Genomic DNA, 12,535 nt, shown 5'->3' with positions numbered 1-12,535 from the left:
AAATACTTAATGTTTTAATCTGTAATTGAAAGTGTTTCTAGTATGGAAGTTTGCAAGTTTGAGATTGACCCTGTTTTGTATTATATTTTAAATACAAAACTTGTATTGTTGAGAAGATTTTAATTTGATTCACAAGTTTCAGAACAACATTATGCGGTAATAAATGAACCACTGTGGATAGATAACGATTACCGAGGATAATACAACCGGAGCGGGAACATTGTGAGTTTTAACCAATTAAACAATGTGAGCTGCAGCCGAAGCCCGCCTGTCTCTCCTGTACAGCCCGGCAGGGGGCGGCATATCTGCTCCACCGTGTGACTTGCAGCACTATTTAATTCCGAGAAGAAGAATTCCAAGCGAAACCTAAACACAGCGGTGTTGTGTTTAAAAGGTATCTGAAATATTTCTAAAATGCTTATACAAGATTTATGAGAGTTTTAGTCAATCGTACGAAGTTATAATGTGTTAGAAGTAAAACTCGGCAGTGAGTTGAGGTTACAGGCGTATTTATTGCTGCTATTTATGTCTTTCTGAATGTTTGTTAACCTAGCTGAAGTTACAAGGTAAAAAAAATAGAAGACGTTTGAGATAAATTAGTTAAAAACACAGATTTTTGGTTTGTTATATATCTGTAAAATGGTACCTGTTTTATTTATCATATAGTTAAATGGTGAGTATTGTTACTAGGGCCAAATATCATCACATTATGTAATACGGATATTATCTAATAAGGTGATATTGCAAACAACTTCTAAGATTTTTTAAAAATCTAGGTGCATAAGTTTAAATTTAACCCAATTTTCTCTAATCCACATTTAAAACTACCCTTACAGACTCAATTATACAGATGCAACCCCTGAATGTTTACAGGTTGTTGTACACGCAAGTTTTATTAAAGTTAATCAAATTTATCTATTTGGAAACCAGTTTGGATGTGTTCAGCTTCCACACTTGTTGGAACACCCAAACGTATCAAAGTTTCACTCATTTGACCCAAACTGTTTTCTTTAATGAAAACAAATTCATCAGGATTTTCATAAATTATCGCGGGTCAGCTGGACCACAAACTGGGAGATACTGGAACAACTGGGCCCGGCTCACTGTGAGCCAAGTTACCAACCCTGAGAAGAAAGCTCCTTATTCAAAATGGACACTTTCAAGAATATTTTTGATTTGCAGCTGCCTGATTGATTATGGAAAAGCCACAGATCTTCTGGATGCTGTGACAAGAAAAAGATTACAACATTTGGCCAAAATAACAAGAAATATGTTTGGATGGGTGAAGGTGAGGCTTTCTGTCCTAAGAACACAGTATTAACTGTAAACCATGACGGTGGTAGAAGCATGCTGAGGGTCTGTGTAGCTACAAGTGTTGGTAGCTAAACAAGACTGCTGGAAGCATCAGCAATGGCTCCAAGCTCAACCTCACTGAAAACCTGTGAACTAAATTTAAAAGCTGCAGCAGTGCCAAGAACTCGACCAAGTTACACAAACTCAACTAATCCAAAAGAAGCACCAGAATTATGTTGATGTTCACATAAGTGTGTGGCTTCCTTGCAGGTGTTTGTCAATGCTGTATAATTTGACTGATTAGAGAAAATCCAGCACTGCTTTAGCACCAAATTCTTCATTTTAAAATTCATTGAAGTTGTAGGATGTATCATGAATTATATCCCAGTACCTAAAACATAAATCTAAAACCTGGTTTGAGATTCCTGTTGTCAAATTTGACATTAAAGCTTTCATTGGGAAACTAACTTTTATCTTGAGAAGTAATTAGAATTTTTAAAAATCAGAAGAAAAACATTTCTGTAGATGAAAAGATTTGAGTCTGATATTCATTCAGCGAGGAACCACATTTTGTACAATAACATTTTTTGTCTGTATAAAAAACTGCATAAATCTGTAGTTGCCTTACTGATTGCCTCTGTTTGCCCTTCCAGGATGCCTTTCCATTTTTGCCCACAATGCGGGACGAAGCTACAGCCTGATTTCAGATTCTGCCCGTCGTGTGGAGAGAAACTTCCCAGCTCTCCTGATGAAGCTGGACTCCAGATTTCAGCTGTCTCTTTGAAGGACGAAACAAAAACAGCTGTAACTAACTCAAGCCCTCCTTCAACTTTGACCTGTGAGCCAACAGTTGTTTGCGAAACCCATCAGTGTTGTCTGTAAATGTACGTTTTTAGGATTGTAAATATTTTCATCCTGCAGCCCCGGGCCGTAAAACTCCATCTCCCCTTTCACCTCGATCTCCTCTGAGAAGGACCCGAAAAAACCTGGAGCAGGAAACTCCTGCCAAATCCACTGAGCCTTCATCATCTCCAGTCAAAAATGACAAGACTAAAGGTACAAAAAATTCTAGAAAAATGGTAAGAAATGGAAGAGAAATTATAGTTTTAGCTGCACTTTCTGACCCAGAGGATGAGGAGGAGAGAATGAGAGTTTGTGGTCCTGAACCTGAACATTCTTGGTTTGTTTTAGTAGTTCAGGGTGTTGGGAGTCAAACATCTGATCCAAAGAAGCAAATCGGCACAGTAAAAGCTAAACCAGAGGCAAAACCAACCTCAGAGGCCGGATCACCTTCTGCTGTGAAATCTCCTCGACAGGGTGAGCTAAAAAAATAATAATCTGCTTAATTTAGCTATTTATACACAGAGTACAGTTAAATATGTTAATTATTTGTCCCATTACAACCTCAAATTTCAGAAGCACAGAATTTTAAAGTGAAAGGAAAATGATAACTTTCAAAATGTAAAATAGAAAAATTGTGATGTGCCTGGTCGTTAAAACCTTTTACTTTAATAGCCCCAACTAAAATCCAGTGACATCCGCTGTTTTTTAAAGAGACATCATGGGTGTAATTTAAAATTATTATAAATCCAGCTGCCATTAGTGAAGAATCAGCACTTAATGGAGTCCTATGAACTCAGTAGACGGGTAAGGGACAAAGTAGTGGAGAAGTTTAAAGCAGAGTTACGTTAGAAAGCGCGAAAAGTGTGAAAAAAGCTTGCATAATTACAAGGCCGTCGCTGCAGTAAAATGTAGACTCTGGGATATTAATGCAGATACACAAAAGACTGCTTGTAAATGTTTATGAAAAATAGGTCAGTTATTTTCTCCTGTGTGTTGGTCCATCACATAAAATCTCTAAACCACATTGAACTTTGTGGCTATAAAATAACAAAGAAAAATGTAAAAGTGCAGATACTTTTGCAGACACTGTGCAGTGATGCAAACAGTTAATAGAAAGGTTGGAGTTCTTCCATTTTTGTCTCTGTTCACCTCCCAGGTTCATTAAACCAGTTTCAGGACCCGACCAGAACCCCTCAGTGTTATTATTTTGAGAAATAATGAGATTTGGTTATATATAAAAGCAGGCTTTAATGCTGAAAAATTATCAAATGTTACAAGCCATACATGTCATACAAATGGAACAGACACAGAGTTACATTCACCGTCCAGCCCTGTGGTCACACTGAGCTCAGTGTGAGCATCTTATGGATGTAACCAAGTGAGGCAAAGCGCGAGTTTAGCTTTTTATTCTTCTCTGCAATCTGTACCCTCCCTACAGGGCAGTCTAATCAGTTTCAGTCTGTTTACACGTGACTGACAGCAGTCACACATAAGCATGGTTATGTAAGCTGCGGCTTGTTAAGCAGATGAAAGAGGCTAAAAGAGATAGAGGAAAAGATAGAATCCATAACAGTTCAAATTTTCTTAATTTTTCCAGTCAGGGGAAAAGGGAAACTTTCCAGCCCCGTTAAAAATGAAGCAGCAGCAGGAAAGATCGCATCTGATGAAACGGCAACAGAGGAATCAAAGATGGAGCGCTCTGTTTCCTTCAAGTTTCTATCGAAGAGTAAGCTGCATTTATTCACTTCTATGCTATCCTCATTAAATCAAACAGTGTAGTATTTTCTCCTGTATTATATTTGTTTTGTTAGCTGTCCACAGAAGATGTCAGACTTCTTTGAAAAAAAAAAAGTTGCTAAACTGAGAGCTGGAGACTGCAAAAACACAAAATCTTACCAAGGATTTTTGGTCTAATATCTAATGAAAATATCTTTGTACGTTTGAAATAAGACAAAATTAACTTAGAGGCAACTTTTCACCAAGATATGGGAGCTTGTTTGAAGTCAATAATCCCTCAATATAGATTTTCAAAAAGTTCTAGTTCCACAAATGATTTCACTTATTAATGACAATTATTATTTATAATATTAGAAAAATGTCTGCCAGGGGAGCTAGTACTTTTTAAATCAGTATTAGTATTTAATTTAAATCAGTCTTTCTTGTTGAAAAGTTACTTGTAAGTTAGTTTTGCCTTATTTCAGTTGTACTGAGATATTTGCACCAGAATCTAAGTCAAAAACAACTGGTAAGAATTTGAGTTTTTGGAGACGCAGTTAGAAATTGTCTGTTGCTCTTTTAAGGATAAACATTGTTTTATCTACTTAACTATTGGTTCTGACATGGCAACATGATAAGGAATGGTTGCAGTAAAGATGTGAATAAACAAAAAAGGATAAGGTAGGACAGTTTAATAAAAGAAAATACAGAAAGTAAGTATGTCACATGTACATATTCCAGTTTTAAAAATGCTTTTGTTTTTATTTCTTGTATTTTTAGCTTTTTTAAAAGATATTTATTTATTCAAAATCGGTTTACATATCATCTGGTTTAACTGTTTTGATTTTTCTATGGCATTACTGTTATTGATGAAAATAAATAAGTGAAGACTTTAGTGGAGAGATCAGTTTCTAATCTTTCTCCTCGTTGTGCATTAGATTTTTTTTATATGTCTGATTTTGTTTGTTTTATTTGCTATTTTCTAAATTGATGAACAGTTTGGTGTAAATTGCAACATACACAGTTACTTAGATGTTCCAAACTTTATAATTACTGTGTTTTATGTTTATCTATAAACAGCAGTAACAGGAGGGTGGAGCAAATCGAAGAAGGCGAAGCACGCGTCCTCGCCGGAGCCGCTGCCGGAAGGGGAGCAGCTGACAGATCAGTCGGGCAAGACGTGGAAACTGATCAAGCTGATTGATCAGAACATGACAGAACTCCTGTACGAAGGTAAAATAATGTGATGTTAAAAAAAGGTATCAGTAGTTGAATGGTGTCTTTTTTTTGCAGTCGCATTTGTTGCCTTCCTTTGTAAAGGTTTATACGAAGCCTTAGAGTAAATTAAACTTCTATTGCAGTTGAATAATTTCAAATTCTCAAATCTGAAAAAACAATCCAGCTTTTACTTTGAGTATTTAGTGCATTAGGAAATGTTTATGTTTGACAAAATTAATGTTTTCTTCAGCACCTTGCGCAGCTATTCCTACAGGATTTGGGTCTGGGGACTGAGATGGCAATCTGTTCACTGAACCATTTTTTCCTCTGGTGTTTTATTTTTATGTAAAATTATTTCAAAGAGTTTATGATGTCATCCAGTTAAACAAACTTTTGTTGTTTAACGTTTATGTAAGATGCCATTCGGTCAAATACTGTAGATTTGTGGAAATACGTCACATTAATAAGTTGGTAGTTAAGTTCATAGTTCGCAAATTGTTTAACTAAGAATGGCTAAAAAATGTTTTGGTTTGAAAATTGATCAGCGCGTGAGATTTGTGTTACAGACGATCTTCGTCAAGTTGTATTTGCAGAAATATGACAGAGTGAGCGCTCTTAACAGCAAACTATCTGTGACGTATAGTTCTCCGGTAACCATGTCAACAAGAATTTCAGCAGTTAGGAGACAGCAAACGGCTCATGAATAATGTACTCACGTGCGCTTTCTATCTTTGAAAACTTTTGTCCTTTTTACCAAGAATCCATTTATAAAAGATCTTCAATGAATAAAAGTAAACCTCGTGTGGAGGCCTTTAGCTGTTCGCTGGCTGTCCAGCTACACATCGTCACGCGTTGTAACTCTTAAACAACCTGTTGGAATGTAGCTCCATCATGTGGATCATTGTATCCATTCGTTGCCATGGAGACGTTGGTAAATCACTTATTGTTTCAGACTTTAGTCAAAACATGTTGGCATTGAAAAACTTTATTCAAATATAATTTTATTCTCTGGCATGTACTGGTGTTTCATAAAAAATGCAGTTAATTATGATTAATTAGTTACAGCTTCTAATTAATTTAATTAATCTTTTTAGTCTGATAAAGACTAAAAATCTGGATGTCGCCATTAAATGTCTCTATGGCTATAAAGACTGACAGTTGGACATTTAAGACAAGATTTAATTAACAAAATGAAAGAATTTCCAGATAAAGTACTTTTATTAGAGTTTGATTAATGTCACATATTTAAGCTGATTATTTTATTTCCCTGTTTATATGTGCAGCCTTTATAGCAAAGTAATAGCTTTGTAGCCGGTTTAATATAATTGAATAATTTATAGTTGTCTGGTTCCTCATCACACACTGTTAGTGCTTAAAGGGTTTAATTGTTCTGTTAAATGTCATTATTGAAGTTCTTCAACACAAGCATATTGTTCAGCTTCTTAATCTGCAGTTGATTCTGTATGGACACTGACCGCAGGAAAACAAACACCAGGAGCTTGACATCAGTGACATTCAGTAATATTTCTTTGTACTTTTCAGCGGCTCAACCCAATTCAGAAGAAGCCGATCACATCCTCAAACTGGTCCGTGGTTTTCTGAGTCCTCTATTCATAGATTCATCAATTTTTTAACACACTGTGATTTCAATTGCACATCTAACGATGCTTAATTCTCAATCATTTTTGGTTACTCTTAGTAATGTTAATTTTACAGTGCAGAATCAATGTAATCAAACTAATTTTCTAAATTTTAGGGAGCTAAAGATGGGAAAATCTTCAATGAGCAGAACTTCCTGCAAAGAGCTGCTAAATCTGCATCAGGTAGGAGTTTATTATGGGTTGATAGCAGATTTACGGTGTCGCCACTAAGGTTTCTGCCTGTTTGGATTGTTTTACAGCAGACTCATGCTTCAGTGTGATTTGTAAACCTTAAACAAATCTGTCATTAGCTTTCATGTTCATGTGCGATCAGGTTGTAAACAGATGTTGCGTGATGATCTTTGTTTTAAGACTTGTTTTGTCTGTAGTGGAGAAGTGGATCAAGCAGAACAAACTGGATTTTCTGGGGATCCCCGTCTGTGTTGGTTTTGGTCTTCATGCAGACCTATACAGGTGTGAATTCAGTCTCCATTTTCCCCCTTTTGTCATGGCATTTTACATTGAATCACATATTTCTCCTTTTAAATTGTAGGTTTCTGATTTTCCCCGACATGGGCTGCTCCCTCCAATCCGTCTTAGAAGAAGAAAACGAGCTTCTCTCTGAGAAGGCCGTTCTCCAGCTTGCCTGTAGGATAGTGAGTGTCATCCTGTTGGGTAGAAACGGCCTTTTATGCTCTCAGGAAAACATTTTTTTTTGTAAAATGTGACATGTCGGCTCCTTTCAGCTTGACGTGCTGGAGTTCATCCACTCAAAAGAGTACGTTCATGCTGACGTCAACGCAGAGAACATCTACGTCAAACCTGGGCAGAAATCACAGGTGAAACAAAGCGTCTCCGTGGGAAACTTGACTCTGTGGTACCTCTGAGTAACAAAACCAAACAAATAAAATTTTCAAAAAAACTAGAAAAATTGGCATTTCCTGCAAAAATGCAATATTTACTGAATGCGAAAGTAGTTTTGTGGCAAAAGGTATACACAAAAAAGTGGAGGCACTCAGGAGCCTGAATTCCTAAAGCTTTCACACTAATAAAATTAAAAGGCTTAGAGATTCTGCTATTTTTGTGGCTTTTTTCTGATTTCTGTTTTGTGTTTGTAAATTGTGAATCAGGTCTGTGTTGAAGTGTATATATAATAATAATCATAATAGTCATAGTTATGATAATAAATAATAGTTATAATCATACATTTTATTTGTCTAGCACTTTTCTAAGCACTCGGTCACTTTGCAGGAACAAACCAAACACTAAGTATAGCATACAAAATTATAAATACATATACATACATACATACATACGTTAAATACATAGCATGTTATTTTACGAGAAAATATGTGTGTATATCTATTTATATAACAATAATATAAATATATGTAACCATTTTACAATATTATAGATGTGAAGTTTGTCAAAATTGTTTTATTTATTATTCAAATTAATTTTGAGTCCAAAACGGGTTTTTTTTCAGACAATGAGTGAACGGTGACGGTTGGTGGTTACCATGGCAACCAGTAACTGACAGCTTGTCCCCCTTTTTCCGTTGCCGATTAGCTGCTGGACTAATTTACTGTTTTGTTGGAATAAATAAAGTGAACCTGAGTGTGTCTGTTGTGAAGTCAACCTGAGACATTATATATATATTTTCTCCAAACAGCAGGTTTTTTGGGATTTTTTGTCTTATGTTTATTACAAAATGTTAAATTTTGGCTAGTTTTGTTTTTTATTTTATGTCAGCGGAAGGTTTTGTGGCTAGCAACACCTTGGCAGTGTCCAGTAACTGGAATGTGTGTGTGTGTGTGTGTGTGTGTGTTGGTAGGTGTACCTGGGAGGATACTGCCATGCCTTCAGGTACTGTCCAGGAGGCCAGCATGTGGAGTACCGCGAGTCCAGCAGAATGCCACATGAGGGCGCCATAGAGTTCATCAGCCTGGACACACACAAAGGAGCAGGTGTGTGTTTTCTTTTTACAAAATACTGGTACTGTCTGACTTTTTTCCACATTACCTGAAGTTGGGTCTTCTCTTCTCCCTTGCGTCCTGTGATTGTGTCCTTTTTTCCCCCACGTCTTTCTAATTTTTTCCTCCTCTCTTTTTCTTTCTTTCTCTCTTTGTTTCTTCTTTCCTCGTGTCCTCGCTCATTTCCTGCCAATTTTCCTTCGTTATTTATTTTCTTTCGAGCCATCTCTGTTTGCTTGTTTCCTTTAATTATTCCTTCTTTAATCCTTCCTTCCTTGTGTATTTCTTTCCTTTTTAACTGGATTATTTCCTTCTGTTAACCTTTCTTTATTTCCTGCATTTCTTCCTTATCCCCCCCTCAAGTCTATCCTTCCTTTCTACTTCTGTCCTACTTCTTTGCATCCTTCTTCCTTTATTTCTTGTGACTTTCCTCCTTTATTTCCTTCCCTTCTTGTTTTATTTTGGTCTTATTTCCTTCGTTCCTTTTTTGTGTCTGTCCATCTTTATGCCCTGCTCAGGTCTAAGTGGTTCGTTACCAGCATGTCTGTTTCCTTCCTCATAACATGTCAGAAGTGCCATAACTGAAACCACTCGAAAAGCTTATTTATAATAGCGATAGGTTGAAGAAGTGTAGTGCAAGCTAATAAGTCTCCATAGAGGTGATCTTAAATCTTTTTCTCATAGTTGGTAATGCTTTTGGGGGTTAAAAAATGTTTTTACCTGAAACATTTTAAATTAAAATGCAATCAGAAGCTGCTTTGTTTAGTTAAATCCTGTTTGAAAGTTGTTGTTTTTTTAAACTACTGGAGTATTAATGCATCTTTGTCAGATTTATTTTCCTTCCTCCAGCTCTGCACCCACTCTCCATCTGGTCATTTGGCAAACATAATCATAGATGTGATTTTCCTCTTGCTAATATAATTGTGATGTTGTGCAGACTCTTTAATGCGACGATCAATGAACAGGCAGGTTGCTGCAGATGAGCAACGTTGTGTTTTGTTTCTTCCGTGAATGGAGGTAAAATATGACATTGCTGTGTTTCAGCCCCGTCTCGTCGCAGTGACCTGCAGTCACTGGGTTACTGCATGTTGCTGTGGCACACGGGAACGCTGCCGTGGGCTGAGCTCCACCATCCGAAGCTGGTGACCGCTGAGAAACAGAGGTAAAGAAAGAAAATACCCCAAAACTTTCATCATACCTTTAGTTAATAACAAGAAATATTAAAAACTTTTGACATATTTTCTTCCAGGTATATGAAAGACGTGAGAGCCCTGCTGAGAGACTGCTTTGGGAAGAGGGAAGTTTCAGGTAAGCCGAAAATTAACCGACACCCACATTTTTGACAATGACCGACGCCATTTTGCCCATGTCGATAATTTCGATGTTTAAAAAAACCTGGAAAGAAAAGTAATCGTTTTCGTCATTTTTTGGCTGCATAAAGGCAGGCTATGCTTGTGACCCTTTAAGACGCTATAGTCACGTGATCCCACCCCGTCCAATCAGTGACGAGAAACGAATAAAATGGAGGACATTTCAAACGTAGAAACCTTGCTAGCTGCTTCTACGTTTGAGGAGAAATGAAAAATGCGTTATCAATCGTTTGGCAACATTTTGGTCACGTTAACGTAATATTTTCCGTCGTTTTTTTGAATGGTGAAAAATCTGAAGCTCATCCTTGTTATCAATTTATCGTTATCGAGGTGAAGTGATCAATACATGATAGTGATTTTAGTCCATATCTAAAACAACGTATAAAGGCCATTGTAAATAGAAAAAAGGGAGTACATTTCCAAGAAAAACTCAAAATAATTTAGTTTTTTTATGTCTAGAAAAAAAAGTTGATTTCTGTTTGAAAAATTGCAAATTTATTGGAAAATAAATCGTACATTTTCCAGAAAAATCTTGGAAATTTCTGAGTTTAAAAGTTGGAAATTTTCAACTTTTGAAACTAAGAAATGTTAATGTTTTTCTCCCCCAAAATCTCTGAGATTAACTTAAAATTTTTCGGTTTTTTCTAGCAAATTTTCATACTCATAAATTCTTTGTTTTTTCTAGAAAATTTCTGAGATTAAAAATGTCATTTTTTGGGTGGAAATTTACTCCTTTTTTCTACCTATAATGGCTTTAAAATGCTGTTGCACATATCACACTTGTTTTTTCCTTGACCATATGGGACGGCCTGCTGTTTGTTTATACCTGTTTGTTTTTTTGTGTAGGTGCATTTCAGGGCTTCCTGACAGCAGTGATGTCTCTGCAGTACACAGAGGAACCAAACTACTCCATGCTGAAGACTGGACTCAGTGCTGCCCTGCAGCAGCTGGGAGGGTCGGTGGAGCAGCCTCTCAATTTACCCCTAGGTAAGTAACTCCACCTGCAGCCCGGACTGAAAACACCACCATGATGTCAGGAATCTCTCTGTAGTTATTTAGATTAACACCCACAACAAGGAGCTTTTTTAATCTGGTAGACCAACATTAAGTAGTGCATGATTGTAAAGTGGAAGGATACGAGATGGTGCTTGATTTTTCATCTTTTCTTTTATAAATATTGTATTCTGTCAACACATCAGCATGAGATTATCGTCAGTAACAGTCTGTGTTCTGCTACTGATGATAATCTCAGGCTGATGTGTTTATTACAGCTTTATTCTCGTCATTACATTTTTCTTTCTTAGCCTGGCCTTAATACGTCATTGTAGTTTTTAGCCCTCTTTACTCTGAAACAACTAATTACAACTATCTTTTCAGAAAGATGCAGGAGATTGTTTTAACTCAATAAAAACAGAACTAGTTCCACCAGCAGATTATTTCACTTTTTTCCAATGGTACAAGGGAAATAGTCTGCCCATGGAATTAATATTTTTAAGAAATTATTGACTAAAGACAGTATACTGTAACTCGCAGAAAAGTCATTTGTAAGATATTTTCACTAGAAACTAGACCAAAGTACTTAGTTAGATTTTGTGTTTTTGCAGTGTAGAATCTACCACTTGGTAATTAAATATCAGTAAAAATCATGTTGTTCTATGAAGGAGTCAAACCAGCAAAGAAAATAGTCAAATGCTTATTATGTGAATATAAATTAGACTTCTCACTTTCAGGTTAAAATTATCAACAATTTCTTTATTGTGCTGTTTATTTAATTACTGCGTTATAGAAGATCATTTCTGGGGATTTGATGATTTTATTTTAATCTGTCAGATACCGCCTGGTCTGCTTTAAATGTTTTTACAATAAACAAATTGATTATTCAAAACTCTAAAAGTTTAAATAAATGGCTTGTCAGATTTGTGATTTCATTAATGACATATTTAAAGCAGTTGTATAAAAGTAAATGCATTGAATCTTTTTTTTTATCTCCTTCTTTTCACAGAATCCAGACTGTAGGAGGAAAACTCATTCTTGGTTTTAATAGCTGAATTTTTATCTGTGATTGTTGTCGAGGCACTGAATCCTGAACAGTTCAAAGTTTTTGGTCGGCATTTCAAGCAATAACCATCACTGTGAGGTTTCTAACATTAGCTGAACTGGTTTTAAATTCAGGAGGATGTTGACACTGCTGGTTTAATGTGACGCCGCTCTAATGAAACTTCATCAGGTTGGGAAACTTTTGCTTCACTTGTGAGTTTTTTTTTTTTTTACTTCTGAATCTTTCTGAATGTGAATAAAGGATGAGGTTTACTGTTTTCTTTACATCATCGTTCCTGTTGAAGATTTAACTACAACAGTAAGTTAAAATAAACAGTTTTAAACCAAGTAAGCTGAATTTCTTGTTTAAAATATTTGTTGTTCACTATGTTGCATATTTGATGGATACTTTAAATTCTTGTATTTAAAATGTTTCCCTCTTACA

General features: G+C 36.0%; 1 protein-coding gene across 3 annotated transcripts; it reads left to right on the top strand.

Annotated features, from left to right (window-relative positions):
- Positions 1-296: 296 nt before the first annotated feature.
- On the top strand, positions 297-12,464 carry vrk3 (VRK serine/threonine kinase 3). Of its 3 annotated transcripts, none has more exons than XM_028014530.1 (16): positions 297-394; positions 1,947-2,131; positions 2,215-2,349; positions 2,485-2,610; positions 3,734-3,862; positions 4,933-5,085; positions 6,616-6,656; positions 6,827-6,893; positions 7,100-7,184; positions 7,264-7,366; positions 7,457-7,549; positions 8,545-8,677; positions 9,728-9,845; positions 9,933-9,991; positions 10,900-11,040; positions 12,056-12,464. In XM_028014530.1, the coding sequence occupies exons 2-16, from the start codon at positions 1,948-1,950 to the stop codon at positions 12,067-12,069; spliced, it is 1,581 nt and encodes a 526-aa protein (XP_027870331.1). In that variant the 5' UTR covers positions 297-394; position 1,947; the 3' UTR covers positions 12,070-12,464. The 3 variants fall into 3 exon arrangements, with proteins under 3 accessions (XP_027870331.1, XP_027870329.1, XP_027870328.1); XM_028014528.1 differs by having other exon boundaries at positions 298-394; positions 2,488-2,610; positions 6,613-6,656; XM_028014527.1 differs by having other exon boundaries at positions 298-394; positions 6,613-6,656.
- The last annotated feature ends 71 nt before the right edge of the window (positions 12,465-12,535 follow it).

This window comes from Xiphophorus couchianus, chromosome 4 (genome assembly GCF_001444195.1).
Source record: "Xiphophorus couchianus chromosome 4, X_couchianus-1.0, whole genome shotgun sequence".
NCBI classification, from domain to species: Eukaryota; Metazoa; Chordata; class Actinopteri; order Cyprinodontiformes; family Poeciliidae; genus Xiphophorus; species Xiphophorus couchianus.
This window is presented reverse-complemented; position numbering and strand designations above follow the sequence as displayed.

What these genes read in the sequence shown, in the direction of transcription:
- vrk3 (XM_028014527.1), top strand. Translation starts at nt 1,948, where the DNA reads ATGCCTTTCCATTTTTGCCCACAATGCGGGACGAAGCTACAGCCTGAT. An exon ending in GACAGAACTCCTGTACGAAG is followed by an intron (nt 5,086 to 6,612) that starts GTAAAATAATGT and finishes TGTACTTTTCAG; the next exon opens with CGGCTCAACCCAATTCAGAA. An exon ending in AACCTGGGCAGAAATCACAG is followed by an intron (nt 7,550 to 8,544) that starts GTGAAACAAAGC and finishes GTGTGTTGGTAG; the next exon opens with GTGTACCTGGGAGGATACTG.